At 38.0% G+C, this 26,040-nt stretch overlaps 1 protein-coding gene across 1 annotated transcript in view; it reads left to right on the top strand.

Moving 5' to 3' along the window:
- Positions 1 to 26,040, top strand: part of ctnna2 (catenin (cadherin-associated protein), alpha 2) — a 508,039-nt gene that overhangs the window by 413,034 nt on the left and 68,965 nt on the right. Inside the window, exon 9 of the mRNA XM_081360997.1 lies at positions 5,589 to 5,741. Within this exon, the coding sequence (XP_081217123.1) occupies positions 5,589 to 5,741 (153 nt within the window). The remainder of the gene's footprint in view (positions 1 to 5,588; positions 5,742 to 26,040) is intronic.

The raw sequence follows: 26,040 nt of genomic DNA, 5'->3' as shown, positions 1-26,040 counted from the left end.
GTATCTCAGTCTGTCATAGTGGAGTATGATAACAGCAGCAGCTGATAAACCCCTGTGCACACCTCCTCACATCGGCCCTCATTAACAGTCTAGAAACACCTTCCCACAAGCCTGTCTTCTTCTTATTTCTATTTCAAGAAATTGGCAATTGTCACACTGCCACAGCGTCCGTCACATCCTCTCATAGATGTGTGTATTGACTCCAGTGTTACGTGATTCTATATCAGAGATGAGACCCCTTTTGTTATGTGAACAATGTTATGTGGAATGTGTTATGTAAGGAACTGCTCTTAATTTCTCAGTACCCCCATTAGAGTTGCTATTCTTAAAATATGTTGTAGCTTGCATTACATGTTCCATTTCAGTGAATTAAAAACATTTAAAACCTAGAGTTAATGTCCAGCATTGATTATTGTTTTGATGGAGTATTGTACTTTGTGTCATTTAATTATACAGACTATTGGATGGATGGATGGATGGATGGATGGATGGATGGATGGATGGATGGATGGATGGATGGATGGATGGATGGATGGATGGATGGATGGATGGATGGATGGATGGATGGATGGATGGATGGCACATGTGGATGTACTGTACCTTTCAGTTTGGCCTGGAGTAAAAACATTTACATCAATGCTAAAGCTTTAACCTAAATGTCATCCCTCCAGATCAAGAAAATCATTTCTCAGGCTTTCTCCACTCTACCCAAAGACCTCTGCGCTGATCACTGAAGGAGAGGGGGCTTTGCTATCAGATTCATTTACAGACATGACAGGAAGATTAAACAGCACATCTCTGCTTGCTCTATTTCTTTCTCTCCATCCCCTTTCCTTTCCAGATGTCATTGTTAATACTATAGAAGTTGTCACTTTATTCTGATTTGTATTGGCTGCCTTTTCTGCTAATCAGGCACAGAAGCATGTTTATCCTGTGATTGCCCTTGACATTTTCGTAAAAAAAGTTGAGCTCTTGAACCCAAAGCTTCTGCCGCTACCTGCAGAGAATTCACATCTTAAGACTGAAAGGCAAACCACTCATCGTTTGTTTTTGATAATTGTATTTAGTCGTGTTCTATTATTTACCGTGATTGTAAATATTGAAATATCTTGGTCTCTCAGACGTGACAAAGAAACAATACCAATGAAGTTTTTCGGAAATTGGTGGAGGATGCGGGAATAATTCAACAGCATAATGAACTGCTCTTGTTTTCTCGGATTAAGAAGTAAAACATCTGTCGGCTTTGTTCTGAGCCTTACACTGAGTAGATTATAGAAAGATCACTGAATTTCATTGCTGGTTTGCCTTTCTATCTCTGTGGCATCTGTTTTCATGTTGTAGCAGGTGGTTAATCCTTAAAAATACACTTTCCTGTTTGTTAGCGAAATTTGCAAACAAAGCTAATCTCATTTCTTAATCTCCCCCATTTGCGACAATAAAAGTTATATCCCCCGGCTTGGCTAAGTGCATGCTTTCTTCCTTATTTTGTCTTTGTTACCTTCTGAATTTGACTTGATTAAGTTTGCTATGCTGATTTTTACCGGTGCTTCAGAGCCATTTGGATGAAGAGAATAAAGGAATAGAGAGAAATTGGGAAGAGAGGCAGAAAGACAGAAAGGGGAAGATGACAGGTAGGATCACAAGATTTCCATTTTTTCAGTCTCTCAGAGCAATTTAAAGCAAAGCACTTCCTCTCCTCAGTGTTTCCAATTTTTAGCATGCTGTTTTTGTAGTCTGTGAGAAGTCGGCGGCGCACTCCTTTCGTCAAGCTTCTTTTTTTTTTCAATTTAGTCCTGAGATTACATGACTATAACTTCAATTCCCTCTTTGAAAAAGACATTACACATGAGGGGCTTCACCGTGGACTAGGCCTACTTGTTGTCTGGCCAATGCTTAATGCTAGTGGAACATTTAAAAAGCTTTTGCGAGTGTGGGAAAAACGTGTTTTGATGTAACATGTTGGAATAAAATGCAGTATATTACATAAAGCTTTAAAGGTCTGCAACCTGAAAATGAGATTTCCCCAGTAAACAGAAATTAATCTCACTGGCATAATGATGATAAGATGCAAACGGAACTGACCCTAAAATGCCATGGTCGATGTCAAAGGAAATTAATTATGGCTTAAATAATCTTAATATAAAAAGCAGAGACGGATGAATTGCTCTCAAGCTCCGTGAGAACTGAAAAATTAATTTTAAGAAGGGGTGGGGGGACTGAAATGCAGTCAGAGTCCCAGTTTAACATTATTAATATATTCAAATACTAGTACGGTAGTGTTCTTCTTTTTCATGTAGTCCTTTTTTTTTTTACACACAAAATGACTCATGTTCACTCTAGGACATCTAGTTTTTTTTTAGTGCATGTCTTTATTCTGTATAACCAGAAAAATTACACGTTTTGGTCACTTTTTTTTCAATTTCATTTTCCCTGGGGTTGCACCCCAACCATTAGGAAGACAAGCACACATCCTTTACCAGAGGTTATTAGAGACAGAGCGCCAAGGTTCATTAAAACATTTCAATTAAATCATCGGCACACAGGGAGAAGGATCATTACCTACGAAGTGTGCTCTGTTTTCTGAATTTCATGCTCAGGTGGCCAAGAACTCCACCACTGAGTGCTGCACATTGATTGAAAAGATGACGTCCTCATGCTTGGCTCTGGTTTCATTGCATGTTCCACATCCCAGCATGGCCTTAAACCTCCTTCCATGCAAGCGAGAAGGGCCATATTTTACACTGTAGTGGCAGTTATTGAGTTATTCAAGGTTTCCCATAACAAAAAACATGTTGCGTAGAAACCGTCCTACATTTGATCATATGATAATATCTCAAATGTGCATGTGTGATTCAAAGAACGAACGTACACAACAAAATGTGTGTATGCCTCTCTTCCAAATGTGAAATCTATAAATCACAAATGATCTTGAAATCGTGTGCAGCTGAATGTTTCACATCTCTGCCTTGTAAACGGCCCCTATTTAGTATAATTAACATATAAAAGAGCACCAGTCAACGTCCAAATCCTTTACTTGAGAATGGCGAGCTGCAAGAAATGTTTGGATTTTCAAATACCTGCAGTACACCGACTCTCTGCCTCAAGAAAAAGTGCATAAGTCTGCTTCTGTAAGTCTGTTTTCCACGTCAAAGACCATTTTTATAATTTGGATTTTAGCGTACAAAGTAAATTAAAATAAAGTGGTTCTGTATAGAACTCCTGGGCCTTTGATTCAATTTTAAAGAACACTTTATGTCAAAAAGGTTCAATTTAAGGAGAAATGCCTTAAATGATTGCATAATACTTTCATGTTTAATGGGTTATTTCATTTTTTTCTAACGATAAAGTATATTTACAATCTGTTATTCAAACAATTTAAAGCTATTTTTTTTTTAAACAATAATTAATTCAAACTAAATCTATAAAATGATCCCATGATGGGAACCAATAAATGGTTCTATGAAGTGTTTGATATACAACCCTTTAAGGTTCTGTTTGCAATCAAATTAATCATAGCTATTGATTAGTGCATTTCTACATTGATTGGATAAAACAAAACCATGCATATGAAAATGAACCCAGCCAAGCTGATTAGTGAAAAGGTGTTGATGTGGAAACGTGATCATAACCATGATTATTACAGTTTTTGCAGATTTATTAGGATTATTAGACTGAGAAAGAGTAAGGAAAATCCTGATTTCAGTGACATGTCCCCTTTAAGGGCGGCTCAAGTTCTGACTGGCCAACTTTCTTGCCAGTGATGGATTATGCGATGCCTTTAGCCATACTTCATCATTACTGTCTTCCCACCATTGCCTAACACAGGGTTTTTAATTGGTTAAGATATGTGCGCGCCTCACTGAATGATAATTATTGCTTGTTAGGAGTTTCCCATCAACCATTAGAGGACATGTGTCGTGGGAATCTACCCATTAGAATAGGCCACAATGTTGGTGTTTTTTTTTTTTTTTTTTTTACTGTGAATGATGCTGATGTGTGCTTCTGCTAAACTAAAATCATCTATTAAATTCACAATGATATCAAAATTGACCATTCTTATTTTTTATGGAATATTTCAATATTTATTATAAATGATTTATCCATGTACATCTTTTTTTCTTTTTTTTAAATGCATGTGCCCTCATAATCTTTAATCAAAGTAACTTCCCCCTTGCAGCAACATCTCTTCTCCTCTCTGATGATGCGTTTACTGGCGTGAAGGTGGGACAACCTGTCACTCACATGAGATCACAGCAATAGCAAACCACAACCGTCAAATCAGTTCCTGATGGACAAAAGTCTCGTCCAACATTTTTTCTTGTTTGATAAGCCATTTTTCTCATATATACATCACAAAACACTATCAATCACTGACAGGGGGAGGGTGTTGTGAGGTTTTGAGCCAGCTTTTTCTTCAGCTCTGACTTCGCGTGCAGCCGTGCACGAGCACAAAACCTCACAACACCCTCCCCCTGTCGGTGATTGGTTGGAACACTATTTGTTTTGGTTTTGAGTGTTTGGCTAAACCATTTGTTTTTGTGTGCAGATCTCAGAGCCTAGGCTGCCTACAGAGACGCGTTTTTTTGACGGCATGCTTATGGGGCGGGCAGCTAGCAGATCGTTAGGAAAGATTAGATGAATGTGATAAAAATATTTTTGGGCCTGAAATCACTGATACCACCTTTAAATAATACTGATTGTACAGCTATTAACCTATAAAGAGGGGGCAGTCATGGCCAAATGTTCGAGAGTCAGACTGGTAACCTGAAGGTTGCAGGTTCGATTCTGAATACCGGCAGGAAATGACTGAGATGCCCTTGAGCAAGGCACCTAACCCCCAATGCTGTCACAGTTTGCAGTGTGTTCACTACTCACTACTCATAATTTGTGTACACTAACTTGGATGGGCTAAATACAGAGGAAAAACTTAGTATGGGTTACCATACTTGGCCTTCACATGCAAGAACATATTGTTCATTATTACATGTCTTGTTTCAAGAGATAGAGTATTAAGCTTTTCTCTTACCTTGAGGCAAAATATGTGCCTGTGTGTTTTAGGTTGATGTGATACTGGTTTATGCTTAGGGCTAGTGACCAAAATGTTGCTAGTTTGATCACTGCAATTAACTAGCTATGTGGTTTCAGCATTTCTCCCCTAAGCAAGGCATTTAACCTTTAAGTTGCTTGCTATTCCTTCCTTGTCTGTATAATTTGCACTTATTCTCTCTTGCAATGCCAAAACATTGCTAAAATACTAAAATTACTTGCAGGGGAAAACTGCCATTAAGATGGATGTCAATGGTAGATTTTTCAAGGTATCACAGACCCTCTTGAAGCATCTCAATGATCAAGTGTTGACATATCAGTGCATTGGAGCTAATTCCCCTATAAATGTGCCTTCTGTTCAATTCCGCTGTGCTCCATCTAGCTGTTTTTAACACAAGATCACACTTAAGTGCTCCATTAGAAAATGTGTTAAACCTTTAGTTTACCGCTTGTAAATGCCCTATAGTAGGAGCTCAAAGTACAAGTTTAAGTACTGTGTAGAACAGCAGCTGATCCCAACTCTTTCTGTCTCTTTTCTCTAGTTAAGGAAGGCTGTTATGGACCACATATCTGACTCTTTCCTGGAAACCAACGTGCCTCTGCTGGTGCTGATAGAGGCGGCCAAGAGCGGTAACGAGAAAGAGGTTAAGGAGTACGCGCAGGTCTTCCGTGAACATGCCAACAAGCTGGTGGAGGTGAGTAACACATAACACCCCCTCACTCAACTCCCTCATCTCATTCAGCCCGAGCGGATGATTCTTATCTGGGGCACCACAGGCCACTATCAGTCAGAGCACGAGGTGGCCTTTAGGAAGTCATCTGCCAAGCCAAGGCAATTTAATCCTGGAATATGGTGCAGTGGAGCTCAATTCTGTAATGACAAATTTATGTTTGATAACATGGATTCGGATCACAGAGTGGGAATGACACCAGGGAATGGCTTGAACATTTTTTTTTTCTCTATTTAATATCTCTCGTGACTCGACTTTAAAGATGCGGTTCATTCCCATTATCGGGAAGCAATATGGTGACTGAGGGAAAATGGCTGAATAGGAAAGAGACACTTATCTAAAGGGTGATGTTAGAGGTTGGTATGTCAAAAATGCAAAAGGGCATATAGCGTACACTGAACAGAACTTTTTGAAAGGGTCACTTCTGAGTAAAACTGATAAATCCTGACATGTTCTCACACTTACTTTTGCACACACTAACATTGACTTTCACATACTAGCTAGTGTGGGTGCACATGTTTTCCAATAAACAGTACAATTTTATTCCATAAACTTAAACAAAAGCTCAAAAAAAGCTGCCGTCAAAACCTGTGAGTGACATCTAGATGATTGCTTTCCAAAAGAAGAACTTAAGGAGAAATCTGCTTTTGACTTTGGAACACTGGATTCAGCACTCAATTTTGAGCATGGTATCAGTAATGTAACCAGTCTGACAGAGCAATTCCCAGCGCTTTTAGACAGATGGGAGAAGTTTTAAGATCAAATTACAAAATATATTTACTATTAATGTGCTTGAATTGGATTTCAAAATAGGCATATTATCACATGCATTTGCATTCAAAATATTTTCTAAAAGTTATTATTGTGATGTTGTGTGTGTTCTGGTAGAGAACTTGTTGGGCCTTGAGGGTCCTGGAGCAGCATTAGCCTATTTATCTGACCTATTGGAACACTGATGTTAAAGGTTGACAAATTTAGTTCACAGATATTTTATGGCAATTATGATAACTATGTAATGTATGTAATTCTGGTAAAAGTTCTTAACATTTTGTTTAATGACAAAAGTAATTTCTGATGAGATTACTACATTTTGGTAGCAAATATTTCGGTCATATAGCCTAGATCTAAGTATTTTTATCAGGGAACTGTTTTAAAGTTATTCCATGATAATAAAGTTTGTGGTCGGTAAGTTTTTTATGTTTTTGAAGATCCATTATGCTCGCCACAAAAATACAATACAAATATTAATTTATATATACATTTTAAACATCTTTTTTCAATATATTTAAAAATGTAATTGAGCTTTGCCTGTGATGGAAAAGCTGAAGTTTCAGCATCATTACTTCAGTCTTCAGTGTCATATGATTATTCAGAAATCATCCTAATATTCTGAATCGGTTCTCAAGAAAGTTTTTTTTTTTTAAAACCATGATAATTTTTTCAGGATTCTTTGATGAAAAGAAATTTCAAAAGAAAAGTATTTATCTGAAATAGCATTTTTTACTTTTCTTTTTTTTTTTTTTTTTTTTTTTGGGAACAATAAAAAAAGTCTTTGTCATCCCTTTTGATCAATTTAATGAAAGTATTCTTTCAACAACAACAACAAAAGAAAAACTTTTGAATGGTAGTGTGTCTTATCTCTTTGAGGATGTCCCCAAAATGAGTTTTGTCAGATTTAACTACATTCCGGGGACATTTTCTGCAAATTTGTCCCCAAAGCATAGACGGGTTAGGAACACACACACACATACACACACATAGAGTTGACCTGAAGGGAGTGCCATTCCCTGACTTCATCAAATAAAATGTTCCCGCACTGGTATGATCTCAGAATAAAGGACAGCCGAGCGGCTCAATTCTGTTTCTCCTGCTGATCAATAGTCACTGTTTCTTGCTGGGGTCAAGGAGACTGATGAAATAGAGGTCACGTGCCACAGCTCTACCCTGATGCAATCTCTCTCTCTCTCTCTCTCTCTCTCTCTCTCTCTCTCTCTCTCTCTCTCTCTCTCTCTCTCTCTCTCTCTCTCTCTCTCTCTCTCTCTCTCTCTCTCTCTCTCTCAGATAAATAATCTTGGAAAATGTTACAACAATTTCATCCTCTAATCTAGTAAATGCAAGTATGATGAAGGTCTGATCTCTTTTGAGAGCCATTATGACATTCACTTAATGGTTAATGTTGATGATTTCAATACATTTTAAATAACACTTTCTCATATTCACTTTGCAGACTACAAATGACTCCTAGTGTCTGGTTCTATAGTGTATGTTGTTCTACATTTGTGTAATGCATTGCATTATAAAAGAACTGCCAATTTAAAAGGTTATTAAATTGTTTGTAGCACAGCTGAGATGTGAGTTATTAATGTGAACCTGTTGACACACTTTTTTTTTTTCGTCTTGCTATCTTTCTGTCTCTCTCTGTCACTCGCAGACACATGAGATGGCACACAAAAACACAAACACACCATCCCACACACAACTGTCATTGGGGAAATAAGTGTAAACTTTGTTGTTTCATGCACTGTGACTCGATGACCGATTCATCTCTTCCAATGAAAAATCTTATTTTATTTCCCCCATATTTACATGCATTTACTGATTCTGCTGACTTAAGATCATCCTCCCTTTAGCAGTTCATGTCTGCTTGGGTTACACTGTTGTGTTTTATAGCCAGCTTTAGCAAAGGTTAATAAAAATGTGTTTGGCTAGGTAGGTAAAGCATGTTATTTATTTTTCTTATTTTAAAATATGTTCCTATCCCAGTTTAATGTGCAGAGAGAACTTAAAGGGATAGTTCAACCGTCATGTTTTTCAAAAGCTGTATGCTTTTTTTTTCTGTGGAACACAAAATAAGATATTTTGAAAATGAAAAGTCAATGGCCTCCAGTGCTGTTTTGGACATTGAATTCCATTATATGGACAAAAACATTTAAAATATTGTTCAAAATGACCTTTGTGCTCCACAAAACAAAGAAATGCATACAGATTTGGAATGACATGAGGGCGAGTAAACAATAAATGGCTTTTGACTGAACTGTCCACTTAAGCTATTTGTTAGCCATTCGTGGGGCAAAAAAAGGACAAACTGTGATTGTGTGGTGCTTTTAACATTGCGGTTTGTTTCAGGTTTGTTTCTTGAGGTAAACATGAAGCAAGGTTTGCATCCCATTTTACTTCCATTATCCGATGTATTGAAATGGTCTATTGAATTTTAGGGCTGGAACCATGTTTTATTCATTTACAGATTTACAGTAAATACAATACTAATTGTATCCTTTTGAAAAAAGATAATAAAGACAACGACAAAGATAACTTTTTGTATTAATTCTGCACAATAAGACATGGTGCGTACATGCATTGAAAAAGTAAATTGGTCAATTTTGATTTCATGTTTAATTTTTAATGCTCTCATTTAATGTTTCAATAGAAAAGAGAAAGATGCATAAAAGATCAAAACATCAGTCAATTCACAGTGTTTTTCAGAACTGTGCCATGGCTTCAGATTTTTCACAGAGTGACCCTTTTACTTAAAAGCAATCTAAAACAAAATCTGCACATATAATAATGTGTGAATTTACCCTTTCAATGGAAAACAAGTTAAATGTCAATGCTGCCATTCACTGGCACCCCTTCGGGTTAGTCTTAAACCCTAAAGGTCACAGGTCACGATCAATACTCTTATGTGACTGTGGCACATTATCATTGAACAGTTGCTAAGTTACATGATATTTTTATCACATAGTTTGTGTTCAGGATGGAAAAATTGTCATTTAGTGTGAGCAATGGAATAGTTTCCTATCTTTCCTATCTGCCTCCTCCTGACACAAAGTGAAATGCCTTAATAATTACCTGATGTATTCTTTTTTTTTTCTGGCCATGAAAAAGAAGTCGAGTGAAAGAGAATGAGAGAAAGAAAGAGATAGTTTTCCAAGCCCAAGGCAATGCTGCCACAGCTAGCAGACCTTATGTGCGGGTGTAGAGAAATATTTATGATGTGGGTATGGTGACCTTAATTAGCAGAGATTGCATTAGAGAATGGACTTGTGTTAATAAAACGAGGGGACTGGGATTTCGCTCTCTCATTTCCTACTCCCTCTCTGTCTTACCACCTGTGACATCACAGCACGAGGGACTAAAATCATCTCTCTTTCTGACAAGGGACGATTAGCGGTAAGCACTGGAAAGCTAAGCAAGAATTCCTGCTAGCGGTAGCCTTTCACACTGACTCAATATAAAAAAATGTCTTCTTAATCCAAACATCACATTCTCGTAAGGAAATGTCACTCTAGCAACTAACTCCTGATGCTCAACTCTTGTGCTGCATGTTAAATGTAACTGTGGTGCCATGTTTAACTTCTTTCTGAAGCCATCATACCTTCCCCTGATTCTCAAATCTCATTCGCAGTTAGCACTCATCCAAACGGTAAAAACTTGAAGCCATAAGATTGACGTCAGCAATGTCAAAAGCAATTGTTTCTATCGTTGACCTTATTCATCTTTTTGAATTTGATTTGTGAAGAGGAAGATTTTCAGCCAATAATGACCTAAATACAGTTTTGAAAGTTGGTTTATTGATTTTTGTAATTTATCGTGACTGCACATTTACTATATCTGCCTGTCCCAAACAACTTGAATTCACGATTCAGTGATAATATCCAAAGATTGACAATATTCTGTGAATCTCCGAACATAAATGAGAATGTCACCAATATATGATTACTGTAGCCATTATAAGAAAGAAACACAAAGCGGGTCTCGGATTAATGATGAAGGCCAACTTTTCATTGTCTGGCAGACAGTGGATTGTAATAAAAGTCTGTTTTTCACCTGTCCCTCGTCACAAGAGGACTCATGCATCATCAAGAAGCCATAATCTGACTTTTACACATTATTTAATTGATGCCTTTCCCATAAGTCTCTTGCGCTTATTAACAGTCCCTTCACCATGCCTTAACTGTGCTGATCAAAACATTCACATGCTTTTGTTCATTTTTTACACGGGTTACAGAGAGTCCCATTCAAGCTGAGATGAAGAATGCATTTCCGCTTTATAGAGGTAAGAAAGGCTGATGGAAAAGCAAATATCACAAGAACATCATAGTCCATCGCAATTCAAATAGTGGAGTGACTTTGGTCCATCATTCTGGCTCATGGCTGCCAGCACAACATCAGAATTGTTCTATATCCTTGAGCCTTTTCTCTAAAGTTTCCAAAACAAACTTGTTTTCTTGCTTTGCTCAAGAAAACTTGCTTGCGTTTCTTTCTCTGTAAACTCGCATCCTGATCTCACACTGTGTTCATTTTCAATCAGTCGCTTCCTGTCCTTCACCACTTTTGAGGATGGTACACGTTTTTCCGCCTCCCATGTTCGTCAGCAATTGTGGGTTTTGATGCACATTCTATTGACTAATACAATGATGTCTACTAGGATGATGGTAGCCGAATTGTTCGGTTACCAAATTAAGCTCATCAGCAAGATACTTAACCTCCAGGTGCTCTGCAAATAATAATAATAATAATAATAATTTGTTACATTAATATAGCGCTTTTCTAGGTACTCAAAGCGCTTTACATAGAAGGGGGAATCTCCTCAACCACCACCAATGTGCAGCATCCACCTGGATGATGTGACGGCAGCCATATTGCGCCAGAACGCCCACCACACACCAGCTTACTGGTGGAGAGGAGACCGTGATGAAGCCAATCAGTATATAGGGATGATTAGGAGGCCATGATGGACAGAGACCAAGGGGCAAATTTGGCCAGGATGCCGGGGTTAATCCCCTACTCTTTTTCGAAGGACAAATGTTCCATAAGTTGCAGGTTACATCACTCCCAGTGAGTTTTTAGTGTTGTGTATCATCACAAGTCTCTTTGTGTCTTCATAATACAGAAAAAGAATACCTGGTGAGCAGTCCTGACCTGCATCTGTGTGCACTTGATTCTCCATAACCTACTTTTTCAGCTAGCTGGCTCACTAGGGATCCTATCCTATAGAGAAAGAGCTTTCAGCCAGTGCTTCAAAAGGTCTCTGCGCTCAGGTGTCGGGAACAAAACTCCCCAACGTCGTCCCCTGAGGACGACTTCACACACAGTTGTGCTTTTCCTCATTAATTTGACATCTCAACATCCCTTGTTTTATCTGTTATCTGTTTGTATTCCTTCCCATGATAACATTTTATCCTACTCTAAAGTTTTTGTTTGCATACATTTGAATATTATCTTTCATGGATCACTCCTTTTATGTCCCGCTTTGTGTTTTCTTTGTGCCATCTTTTGTTCTTAATTTTGTGTTTGCATTTTTCATTACTATCCGAATGCATCATTACTATTGTCTTGTTTTGATACCCATATCTCTGTGGAGAATTCCTTGCTTTTTATGTTCATTATAAAAGGAGCTTTAGAACTGAATTCTTGCAGCTGTATGCGTCTTCTATTCTATGCATCTGAAATGTGATGTATATTTATCAGAGGTGCCAAGAGGCAGTGTTAACTAACAAAGAGCTGCTCAGATTCAAATGTGCCATGTAATTTCTTAGAGTCATGATTGTTCAGACATTGAGTTTTGTAAAAAGTGCTTTGTTCCAATTAGTGCCTTAATGACTTTGATAATCCTTTGCATATGTAATGCGTATTCATTTAATTAAAACAAATTAATTGAAATTCGATTAATGTAAAACATAGCAGTTTTAAATTATGAATGGAATAGATCATTTACTAGTATCTTAGAAAAAGATCGTCAGACAGAAGAAAAAAACAACTGGTAATAGAAATTCACTTTTTTATTTACAGGGATGCATTGTGGCCATTTCTTAGGACTGTAAGGTCAGTTATTGAGGTTTATTGATTTTTATGTAGGTGTGTGTGTGTGCGTAGGTTTGGAGTATGTTATGTTTTTCTCCTTGAGGAAGAAAATGAACTTCAGGTAGTTTGGCCTTCTTGCCCTTGAGTGCTGAAGGAGCCTGAATAATGTCCCAACTTTTCCCAGCTGAACTTTCCTGAATTCATGCATCTATTAACCCAGTAAGTGTCCAAATATTAAAATCAACCTAATTTTAGAGACTTTTTGTTTCATGGAATGAAGGACCATTGTCTTCTGTTTTCACCTTACCAATGTAGCTCAGGTCTTTTCAGGTCACCCTAATCTGGAGCTGCTCTCCTTCCTTTATATTCAGGGCAAACAGTACCCGTATCTCTTGTAGAGTGTGACTTTAAGTGCCACTCCAGTTCATGAAGTCGCATAGACTAGAATTTAAAGCACTGACCTTCCTGATGAGATGAAGGGTGAAAAGTTGCCTTCTCTAATGATTATGTAGAATCAATATCGACCTGAATGTAACCAATATTGAATCGGCCTTCAGGCCTTCATGATTCCAAACGCACTGCTGCAGGCAGTAAATATTATTCCGCAGGAAGGGGGGCCATGCTGCATTAAATGGTGTGCTGAACACGATAGATGGCTATTGGAACAAGTCTATTTGTGGTGACCCAGACCTTTGGACTGGCATAATCCCTTATCAAGCAGAGTTATTGGCCTCTGAGGAAATCTAACGCAGAGTCGTCTCCACATTTGGGAGGAGCTCCGGACAGATAGATCAGCCTTTCTCTCCCTCACCTTTTCCCTGGGAGGCATTGCTTTCAGATTTCTCCCTCTTCATGGACCATTTATCATCACATACACCCACATCATGGTGTTGTACACCTGTACTGCAAGGCTGCCCGACGTCCCCTATCAACTTACAAAACTTTATTGTTAATGTCAAACAATGAAAAGTATATGTACTCAATTTAATGAATGAGTGTTTAAAGTTTACAATTTGCAAATGCTGAATGTGACATATTTCAGTATGACAATAGACAACATTGCCAGCAAACTGCCACAGTCATGACTGATTTTACTTGCGCTAATATATATCTAAAGGTGATTAAGACATGGAAAGGTGGGAGCAAATCAATTGCTTGATTGGATCGTTAGATAATTTGCGGTTAGAGTTACAAGGAGTAATTTTATGAGCCACTTTATAGCAGGTATCAATTGAAGCCTTAGCGTTATTAGCAGGTCAATGCTGTTTAAATTGTCAATACCAGGATTGATGGTGCTCATCTAATCCTCAGCTGATAAATTAACAATGCATATGCTGACGAACTGATATTTCAGAAGATTATGCTTTGACAGCTCTGAAAAGATAAAATGCTCCAGATACAGTCTTCAAATCTCCATATATGTGAGATGTAAGTTAGGACATAATTATAACATATTATGTGCTTGCATGTATTTATTCATTTAAAACTGTACATGTACACTGTAAAAATTGAAAGTTGGTGTGGTATAACTGCAAGACGTTAAAACTCAAGCAAATCTCCATAGGATGTGTTTTTACCATTTCGCTACAGCTTATAAATATTCATTTGAAAGGTTAATTAAATAATATTCATGAGATAAGGCATCATTGTGACATGACATCATCAGCAGTTCATCCCGGCTTCAAGACTCCCTTATGGTGCCACTGGTTTGAGCGAAGGTGAAACATTTCTCACTAAAATAAGTAATACAAATAAGTTTTTTTTTTTTTTTTTTTGAGCAATAGGGAAGTTGCTTTAGCCATTTTTTCTCTTTCCATATGACAGTTACTCTGAATCCTCTTCCCTTAGACAGACTTTTATGAGATGAGAGATGGCGCCAGATGCACTTGTTTGCACGGGTTAATCTCCGGTAATTGAATATCTCAGGCAATCGGACAATCTAAAGCTGTCCAATTTCAACTTTTATTGCTCTGGGCCAGGGCTAGCCATGTTAAAAAATAAAGAAAAATAACATTAGAGGGAATCAGAATGCCGGCCTGTGGAATTAGCTTATCATATCCAATTGAAAACACTGTAAATGCCGCTTAGCTGGCCATTCCCCTGCGGGTGGTCAGCCAGGCGAGAAGAGGACAGAGGAGGACATCTAATGCTGCAGATGTCAGTGTGAGGAAACAGTGGGGAGTTTTAGTTCTGTATTACAGGGTTTTAAAACCTTTTCATCTCAAGAATAGAGAGCTATTTTGTCCATCAGCGCCCACCCACCTCTGATTAAGTGTGCAATTTGACAGTACATTCTGATTGTTCCTGGTGATAATCGTTTGTCAGGGTGTGAATGGAGACTAAACTGAACTGTAGCATGCGAAATATATAGATGCTTGAATAGTTAAATATACTCTATGTGCAGGGTCTGCGAGAAAAGTTGTTATTTGATGATTGTCAAATACTAGTAGTTCTCTGTAAAATGTATGTTTGCTCCTCCTGACTACACCTTGTCAGTTTAAGGTATGCCAGACTTTTCTCTATGGTCGGCAGTGGAATCTCTGTGGAAATTGTTACACTGTGCTGTGCTGCTTGGAACTATACAGTATATGTATATGTATTATTATTTATTTTTTTAGTGCAAGACCGGGTTTCCATATGTTCAACATATGGGGGCATGCTCATTTATTACATAATTGTGACATCATTCGCATTTCTTCTGTAAGGGTGGAATTCCTGCAGTGGTTCAAGCTGCAAGAACTGCCGAATGACTAAAGAAACGTTATTAGCAAGATGGTAGAAAACTGCACATTTCTTGTCTATACCACCCACTGCCACTTATGCCAACGACAGAAATAAGCGCAGTTACAATAGCTTAATATTTGTGGGAGAGCGTTGCTATAGAGAGTGACAATATTGTATTGCAACATGTAGCACTTCAAAGTCAATACCAAATCAAAACTAGTTAGCACATTAGTTGTAATTGAAAAGGTTTAATGACAAAATATGTTTATGGTTACACTTACAATAGTTATAAAATAGATGTATGAGATGGTGATAACTTATACCATTAATCTTACCCAGCATGTAAAATGTTACCAGAGAGAGAGAGAAAGAGAAAAGAGGAGGCAAAAGGAGAGAGCCCCAAAAATAAGAGGAGAGCCACCAAGAAAGGGACCCAGAGAAGTAGAGAGCCAGAGCATCAAAGAGCCAGAGCAACAGTTTCAATCTTCTTTTATCCTTTCCTTGACCATGTGACTAAAACCCAAATGTGAAACATTCAAACTGACCAATCAGATGATCACACGTCCCCCACTGTACTAAAGGTGTGACAATTCATGACCCCCAAAGTACAAACATTTGGCCTGCAGGCCTAGATCACTATCAGACCCTCTGTGCCTTAGGAACTCCAAATGGTCATTGTGGTAGAAAGAGGGGGTAGAAAAACAGTCAAGCAAATATCTTTGTTCATTTAAAATATCTTGGATTATTTTCAATTCTACACTTCTCTTCCCAGTCTTTCTCCCATTGGAATTACAAATATTACTAATGCAGCCTTTTCCTTTTTTATCAAGTGCAGCCTTTCCCTTTTTTAGTTATACATACAGTGTATGTAATGATATGCATATATTTGTAATATATCAAATGTATTTGTTTATTGAATATTTTAATTATTAATGTTAATTTATTTAAAAATATTAAAACAAGGAAAATATTTAAAAAATTACATTTTAGCATTTTTTAGGAAATTCCATTAATAGATATATTGCATACACTAGAGGTCTTCACAGTGAACCCGAGACCCGTCGACCCGGGACCCGACCCGGGCGGGTTCGGGTCTATATTTTAAATGATCAGCCGGGTCCGGGTCGGGTCCGAATTTATTACTTCGGGTCCCGGGTCTGTTTAACATTATGTGTAATACCCGTGCGATCGGAGTCATTAGATCAGACTCGGAGAAAACCCGGCCGTGATTAGACACTGCTTGTGTTTTTTTTGTAACTTGCAACTTGTAAAATTAGGACACTCAAAATAAATTGCTTTAAAAAGCATATTTTAGGTTGATCCAGCTAGCGTGCATGTGCAGTCTCAAGCGCGTGTCATATTTCTATGGCAACCAGTTACCAGAGTTTCAGTGAGGGACCGCCAAACCGCGCTTTAGATTTTACAATATACAGTAAATTAACCGTCTTGTATAATCTTAAAGTTTTAGTGGTCAGATTCAGACTCGATGCAGAGCAGAGAGCACGGACATGATAGCAATGGCCATGGCACTGAACGAGCAATCGTTATTATAGTTCAAAAGGGCAAACAGTCAAAGTTATTATGCGAGTAAACTCGAGTCAGAATGTAAGTTATATGTGCAAAGTTGCATTGGTCATCCGTCACCGTGACATCAAGTGGACTTTTTGGTCCGGGTTGGTTCGGTTTAGCACATTACGAGTCTCTTTCGGGTTCGGGCACGAATTTTTGGACCCGTGAAGACCTCTAGCATACACTAAAACCTGAAATAGGAAGGAAATTTGATTTTGAGCACAATAATGCAAACATTGTCTTTCATGACAGTGTATGCAAATTCAAACACCAGCTTTCTGAGACACATGCATCCTTTTGTAGACATTAGCTAATCAAAGTAAGCTTTGTTGTGTGTCTGGCGGCCACATAAAGCAAGCTTGAAAGCAGCCTGTACCTTTTCTACAGCAGAACCTGTGCGCTCTTTAAGCTTGACAATCAGTTTTTCGTTCACAATGTTTTCCCCATAGCCATAAAGAGACTGCTTGTACCTAGGGGCCGATTCTCTGTGCCTGTGTGAGAGATATAGAGTGTGGGTGAAACTGGATGCTAATACGCATGGAATTTATTACCTTGCAGATGGACGATTCTCAAGTGTCTGCTGCATGATGCTCCATCTCCCCTGTGCAATTGGTCTCAAATTAAAGGCTATCTCTATTTCCTCCTACAGGATCCTCTCTGCTCCACCTGCTACCTCCCTACATCTATACAGCTCCATATCCTGCATCACCACACCACTTCACTCCAGTATCTAAAAAAGACAATACCTCATTACTCTTTCTTTTGTTGCTCTGACTAAGCTCTTTTTACTTTGTTCAGTGGTGAAGAGACACTCATTATAACATAAAAATTTTAAATGGAGTGATCCATCTGTTTTCAGGAACCTTTCCAAAGCCTACAAAAGTTCTGTGTTGAAACTATTTATACTATTTCTATTGTGACATAGTCATGATTTTATTTATATATTGTCACGCACACTGAAGAAAATAGGACAGGGATTTGGTTCTGTCAATGTGTTGTTGATTGAATGGAGGCAGATCTAATGTTAGCTTGCGGTTGATTGCAAAATGTATGGGGTTTAAGTGGACTAAATCATTGGAAAGCTTGGCATACGTCACCACAGAGAAGTCTGGGGTCGAGTTATGACATTCTGATTAAAAAGTATGAGGTCCAAAAAAAGAATCATATGCATGGATGGATTGTTCATCAAACAATCAACACGCATTTAGAAAATAGATGCTGGCTTTAACAATATACACAGTAGGTTCATTAGTTAACATTAGTTAACTACATTAGTAGTAGTATGAACTAAGAATGACCAATACTTCTTACATAATTTATTAATCTTAGTTAACATTAAAATCACAGGTTGTATTTGTTAACATTAGTTAATGTACTTTGAACTAACATGAACAAAGAATGAACAGCTGCATTTTTATTAACTAACATTAACAAAGATTTACTAATATAGTAATAAATGTATTGCTCATTATTATCTCATTATGTCAATAATATCATTATTATATGTTAGTTAATGCATAGCCTGACTACGTCAGACTTCCTACTTCCGCTCAATTTCATTTCGCTTCTGTAGTCAGTCTGAGATAGCAGCCTATCTTTCAGTTTTCCAGCGGCCTTCGGACGGCCGGGCCAATCAATGAACAGGGGGCGGGCTGAGAGCCGTGACGTAGATGCTGATTGTACCGTGGATGCGTAGATTTACGTCACATAATCTGCAAAAGTCGTTCACAGCCATGTTTACTCCGGTATTTCGCTCGATGGTTTTGTTTTCGCATCATACATGTGTTTACAGTGGAAGTTAGATGCGGCCGAGCATGCGCATAACACACGCCATAACCAAACGTCATGTGATTGGCTTACAGGTAACCAATGATTTTAAACCTCAGACAAGCGCCCCCCGCGAGAGAGAAAACACTTCTCTATTATGCCATTCCAGACTCTGTCTACGAAGCAAAGCGAAGTAGCAGAGTTTGGTATTACCAGGCTAGTTAATGCATTAACTAATGTTAACTAATTAACCTTATTGTAAAGTGTTACCATATATTGTGTGTAAAAGTGTAACCATGAGTGCTTAAGGCCAAGTCACAGTCTGATTTTCAACTCAGCAGTAAACCTGTGTACTCTTACTCTTAATTGCTTAATTGTACATTATAGTCTAGCCTGAAAAATGATTTATTGTTAATCAATAGCAGAATTTTCTTTTTGAGATCAACTGCTACAACTACCATGGAGGGATTATTGCATACACATGTAGCCTAAATGTATCAAATCGGGACGTTGTTACAACATGGCATTGATTGTCCTGCCTCTAAAAAACTTTTGGAACAATCTAAAAAGTATGTTTAATTAAATTGAACACAATCTGCTTCATATAACACAATGTTGATATTAGAGGGACTTCTCCAAAGCCGACAGCTCGGTATACACGATCAGTTTTATAGATTTCCACGATGAATGGCGTCTGCTGAGTGCGATCATGGTATTTCCTGCGGCTGATATTGATTAAGAGTCATTTCATGAGCACGAATTAATGCACTGCTCTCTACCAAACAGAAGGTTAATGGTTCACTAAAGAGCAGTAGCCAACAGAAAGTTATTGGGACTTTTGGCGTTGTAAGAAGTAGGTGGGTGCTGCGTTTACAATTCACAACAATTCAGAACATTGCTATTTGTAACACATGCACACAGGTCCATTTCCTGCTGGCCGCCATCCATAGTATTTCTGTCACTGCAGGATAGCACCTCAACGCCAGCTAATACAGTAATCTCATAACGCTTACAATTTGTTCTGTATTTTTCCCCTCAACGGTAGCCATCCAAATCTTGGACACATTAGAACGGTTTTGTCACCATGCCATTTGGAAAGCCTTTCAGGTGTCTCAATAGGAGGGTGTTGCAAATAATTGTTCTTAGAATTTGTTTTCTGCTGTTCGTGCGCTGACATCAGGAGAGTCTATGATAAATCTTCCTGAAGAATTACCTACAGCGTGCTCTGAAAATTAGTCACAGTGTGTCTACCCTGTTTCTTTTAACGGTCTTTAGTAATTGGAGCTAATGAAATGACAATTTAGCATTATTAGGGCACGTGGCTAACAGTGCTGAGCTCACTGCGCTTCTTAGCACACATCTGCGTCTCCAGTCGGGCCCTTGGGGGAAAAAAACTTTTAAGCATCTAGCACATTCTCACAGTGTATACGTGATCTGATGATGGGAGCAGAGGTTGGAGTTGGAGTTGGTCCTTTTTTTTTCATTAGTTATTTTTTCCAAACTTCTATCTGCTTCTGCTGATGGGACATTAACATAAGGTCATGGTTTGAATTCTAAATATCTGTCCACAGATGGTTCTTCAGGGTCTGGCTTTGAATGGCAATCAGCTGAGCGAGTATCCGCCGCCGTTCTCTGATATCTCATGGAATATGTGTGGATATGTCATAATATCCTGGCTTTACTTCTAAAGCTTTTTTGAAATGCACTCTTAGAGGAAGAAAAAAAATACCAGTAAGACTTTATTTTACAGCGCCTTTGTTACATGTTGCATGTACTTACTGCAGTATTAACAATCAATTATACACAATTAACATTTTGCCTGCCAGGTTATTATGATATTGCATGTTTCTGCATCTTCTTCGCATGTTTTGATCGGGAGATTCAGTACTCTTTCAGAAGATGTCTAATAGTGCCCCCTACCATATAACAGTGAAAACACGGAAAGCCAGAATATTCCGTCAATGACTGGGAAGCGTTTTCTCACAAATTACGTACATTTCCATCAATGGCGGGGAAAGAGTTAAGAGAAACGAACCATAAACCAAACCCTAATCCTAGCCATATGGTAATAACATGTTATTTAATAGGCTTATTAATCAGTACTTAATTATATAATGACACAGTAACAAGACCACCTTAAAATAAAGTGTAACAATTTTACCTTTAGGGTAAAATGTCACTGCAGTACCCATAAAAGAACAACTTTGTACCTCATTTAGCCAAGCTGCCTTCGATTTTTAAGTGTAATGAAACTGGCTGTACAAGTCATTTCAGCGTAAATGATATTAAACTGACTTAAAAATCGAGTTGAATCGTATAACTTATAAAAATTGCTTAAATAAGCCTGATGAGTTAATGTAAAAACATATGTTGCTATGACTTATTGATCACATTTTTTACAGTACATAGAAGTTCATATTACTACTAAAGGAACTAAAATGCACATTTTACATGTAGATAAGGTACAAAGTTGTCCTTTTAAAGGTACTGTCCCAGTGACAAGCTGTCTCTTTCAAGTCTTTCTTTCTTTCTTTCTTTCTTTCTTTCTTTCTTTCTTTCTTTCTTTCTTTCTTTCTTTCTTTCTTAAATATGTACAAGCAGTGTAACCAGTGTAAAAAAAAAAAAAATACGCAGAGAACAAAAAAAAACGTTTCCTGGCAGCAATGTCAAATGACTCCAAAGCGCAGAAGAGAGAAACCAGTGAAGGCAGTTTCCCTTGAGGCAACGTTGGGTTTCTCTTGGGGAAAGCCCTAGTTTTAGCTTGTCCTACATCATCAAAGCCCCGCTTCACATGCAATATTAACAGGATTTCTATCAGAAGTCACTGTGTAAGAGCATTAGAGACAACATTTACTCAACAATTCAGTGGCCATCTTTGTGTGGAGAGATAACAAGGGCTGACCCACTGGGTTATGGGATTACTCGATTAAACTTTAACAAGGCTGCCAAATTCTGCTGTGTTTCTTGGACCAGATTGAAGTGATGTTGGCTTTTATGCTGAGTGGAATTCATTTTGAGATGTGCCAGTGAAGCGTTCTTCTGCTCTTTCGTACTCTTCCAAAAACAGGTCCTCTGTGTAAATGCAGACTTTAACTAATAATAAGATAAAACGCTGTTGGTTGCTGAGCAGAGTAAAATTGCAGCTTCAAGGCATCCAATAGAGAACATTTTAGAGACATATTGTAGATGAGCAAACTTTCTAAAAATTTCCCAGATTAAGGGTTAGCAGTTTGACCAAAATCTTGTATCGCAGTTATGGCATACATCGAGATATAGTTGCATGTTAGTTCATGTTATTTTAGAATTAATGTTAACAAATGAGACCTTATTGTAAAGTGTTACCGTTTTTTTTTTTTTTTTTAATAAAAAAGAAAAAGTATCTTCTGCTCACTAAGGATGCATTTATTTGATCAAAATGCAGTGAAAACAGTGATATTGCGTAATATTATTAAAATAAATGTAAATGTAATTCATTCCTGTGATTCTTCAGAAATGATTCTAATTTGCTAAATTGCAACTCAACAATTGTGCTGCTTAATATTTTTGTGGAAACTGTGATTTCTGTCTCTTTTCAACAATTGAATGCATCCTTGCAGAAATAAAGTATGAATTTTGTAATTAATACAAGCATTTTTACTTGAAATGCGTTGTGCTAAATAATCATTTTTTAATTGAATTTAACTTATTTTTGGAGGATCCAGTGAGTTCAGTGCTTTATGACTGAAAGGAACTCTTATGAACTCTTTCTCTTTTTTTTATTTGGAACTCAGGGCAATTTGGAGATTTGCAAATGTCTGAAAGTCTGGCATCACTGCAGAAACAACTGCGTTTTATGTAACAAACCTCTGAATTCAATTAAACTCCAAATGTATCATAGTCTTGACTTGTTTGTGACACGTAGCATGCTGTATTCATAATGCACTCACATACATGTGCAAATATACCACGGTATAAACGCTACCAGTTGACACGTACCAGGCACGCCATCCACAATTTGCATGCGCTATCAGGGAGTGGTTTTGTGCAGCAAAATAGAAACTCTTTAAATTTATCTTCCAGGGCAAAAGTCTTTAACAACGATGTAAGATATCGGAATAAAGTTGGTGTTAATGGTTAGTGAGTGCGTCAGGGAGGTGACGGCAGTAGAGGGAGGGGTTCAGGGACACTTGTCTCTAAGCTGTTTGACTTTTTGACACAGTCTAAATCTAATCATCAGAAAGCTTTAGAGGTGAAGTGGACTATCGTTGCTGAGTCAAATCCTCTGAAAATTAAGCCCATAAATCAAGCACACAGGCTCATTTGCCATTTTTATAGAAGTGGCTGATTTGCAGTTGGGTTCGTTGGGACAGCGGACGAGGGGGATGAAACAAAAGAGAAAGGGATTCACGGAGCAGGAGAATATCCATCAATTCTCATTAAAGAAAACTAGATCATCTCTCCTAATTAGAATGTTTTTTTGTTTTTTTACCACGATAAAATACTAAGTAAAGCAAGTTGGCCGTTGCACTGCCATCTCTGATTAATTAGGTAAATGCATAGTAGGTAGCAAGTTCATGATAAAGGCTTATTAAATGCAAAGTGTAATTTATTGGAGGTCGAGTCCACAGAGAAAATATTATCACCATTTCCCATGAGGTAATTTACTGATTCCGTCCCACTTTGCTTTTTCATTATCATTTTACTCCATTCTTTGCTTCTCTCTCTCTCTCTCTCTCTCTCTCTCTCTCTCTCTCTCTCTCTCTCTCTCTCTCTCTCTCTCTCTCTCTCTCTCTCTCTCTCTCTCTCTCTCTCTCTCTCTCTCTCTCTCTCTCTCTCTCTCTCTCTCTCTCTCTCTCTCTCTCTCTCTCTCTCTCTCTCTTAAACACACTGACTCACTTTTACTTAATGCAGACATCAGCAAATGTAGGTCCCTGTGCACCTTAATTCAAACAACAATACAGAAAATTGCTATAATAAATCTGATAGTTTGTTCAATGTGACCTGGTCTTTTGAATCTTTCATCATATCATATCGTATCTCCGAGCACATCTTCACTGTAAAATCTGCTAGCGATGCTTTTGTGCAGATACAACAAATACAACAGATGATGCATAACAGTTCCTTTGAAAATGGACGCTTGGTTTTACAGTATCAGTCTTGCACCCCATTATTATACTGTAGAAAGAACAGCGATGTTTAATTCTAAGCAGCTTTCCTGCAAAAACCATTTATTTGTGGCTAAGTACAAGATAATTTACAGTCAAAACAAACCCTGACAGGGGAATCAAGAACGGGACAGGAAGTGGAGGAGTCTTGTATCTTCCTGAAGAGGTTTATTTTGTGATTATTGCCATTTGGATACTTATTCAAGTTGAAATTATTTTATTATGCAAGAAGAGAATGTTATGAGAGAACAAACCAGCACAGTTAATATACATGAATATACATAAACAGTCATACAAACATTTCTGAATGCTGTGATTGTCCAATCAGAAAATGCATGGCATGGCAAGGCAAAGCACATTTCATACACAATGGCAATTCAAAGTGCTTTACATAGAAGATATTAAAATAATAAAAAGAAATAAGAATAATTAAAATTAAATAAAATACAGTACAATACAAACAATCGGACGAACAGTGGCACAGTGCTCATTCAGTAAATGCACAGCTAAACAGAAGTGTTTTGAGTCTGGATTTGAATGTGACTACTGTAGGAGCACATCTGATGTCTTCTGGAAGCTGGTTCCAGTTGCGGCTGGCATAATAGCTAAAAGCGGACTCGCCATGCTTAGAGTGAACCCTTGGTATTTCTAGCTGATGTGATCCTAATGATCTGAGTGATCTGTTGGGTTTATATTCAGTGAGCATATCTGCAATGTATTGAGGTCCTAGGCCATTGAATGATTTATGTAACAGTTATAATACTTTAAAATCAATCCTAAATGTAACTGGGAGCCAGTGTAAAGACCTGAGGACTGGTGTGATATGTTCATATTTTCTGGTTCTGCTCAATGGCAGCAGCGTTCTGTATGAGCTGCAAATGTGTTATGGTCTTTTTGGGAAGGCCAGTGAGGAGTCCATTACAATAATCCACCCTGCTGGTGATGAAAGCATGCACAAGTTTCTTAAGTCTTGTCTGGAAACAAAGCATCTAATTCTTGCAATATTTTCCAGATGATAGTATGCTGATTTAGTTATTGCTTTGACATGACTACTGAAACTAAGGTCTGACTCTAGTGTCACACCAAGATTCCTGACTTGATTTTTAGTTGTTTGACCCCTAGAGTGAAGGTATGCGTTCACCTTGAGAACTTCATCTTTGTTTCCAAACGCAATGACTTCAGTTTTGTCTTTGTTTAACTGAAGAAAGTTTTGGCACATCCAACTGTTGACTTCATCAATGCATTGGCACAGGGAGTCAATGGGGCTGTAATCGTTAGGTGGTAGGGCTAAGTAGATTTGTGTGTCGTCTGCATAGCTCTGGTAAGCAATTTGGTTCTCTCTCATTATTTGGCTCATTGGGAGCATATACAGGTTGAACAGGAGTGGCGCAAGAATTGAGCCTTGAGGGACTCCGCATGTCATGGATGTCCACTCAGACTTATGGTCTCCTATACTCACATAATAACCTCTCCCTCCTAAGTATGACCTGAACCATTTTAGGACTATCCCAGAAAGCCCGACCCAGTTTTCCAGCCTGTCAAGAAGTATGTTGTGATCAACAGTGTCAAATGCAGCACTGAGGTCGAGTAGTACCAGCACTGATAATTTGCCTGAATCAGTATTTAAGCGAATATCGTTTATTATCTTTATGAGTGCTGTCTCTGTGCTGGGGTGCGGTCGGAAACCAGATTGAAAATTGTCAAAGTATCCATTCGAGCTTAAGAATTTGTTTAGCTGATTAAAAAACAACTTTTTCAATGATCTTGCCTATGAAAGGAAGATTTGAGATCGGCCTATAGTTGCTTAATATGGTCTTATCCAGATTGCTCTTTTTCAGGAGGGGCTTGACAACTGCAGTTTTCAGGGAGTTTGGAAAACTCCCAGAGAGAAGTGAGGCATTTACCACTTCTAGAAGATCTGCTTCTAAACTGTTTAACACACTTTTGAAAAAAGATGTGGGAAGTGTGTCAAGAGCGCAGGTTGATGTTTAAGGTGCTGTACGGTTTCTTCCAAAATTTTGCCATCAATTTCTTTGAAATTAGACATAGTAACTACTTTCTCAGGTGGTCTGATCTGTCTGATCCCAGCGCAACTCAAGGATGTGCTGATCACCTTTCTGATATTATTGATTTTCTCAGAGAAGAAAGAAGCAAACTCACTGCACTTGCTGTCTGAGAGCATTTCACTGGGAATCTGGCTTGGGGGGTTTGTCAGTCTCTCTACAGTAGCAAAAAGAGTGCGTGTGTTGTTTAAA

The sequence above is a fragment of the Scardinius erythrophthalmus genome (genome assembly GCF_964197995.2).
Source record: "Scardinius erythrophthalmus genome assembly, chromosome: 3".
In the NCBI taxonomy this organism is placed as follows: Eukaryota; Metazoa; Chordata; class Actinopteri; order Cypriniformes; family Leuciscidae; genus Scardinius; species Scardinius erythrophthalmus.
This window is presented reverse-complemented; position numbering and strand designations above follow the sequence as displayed.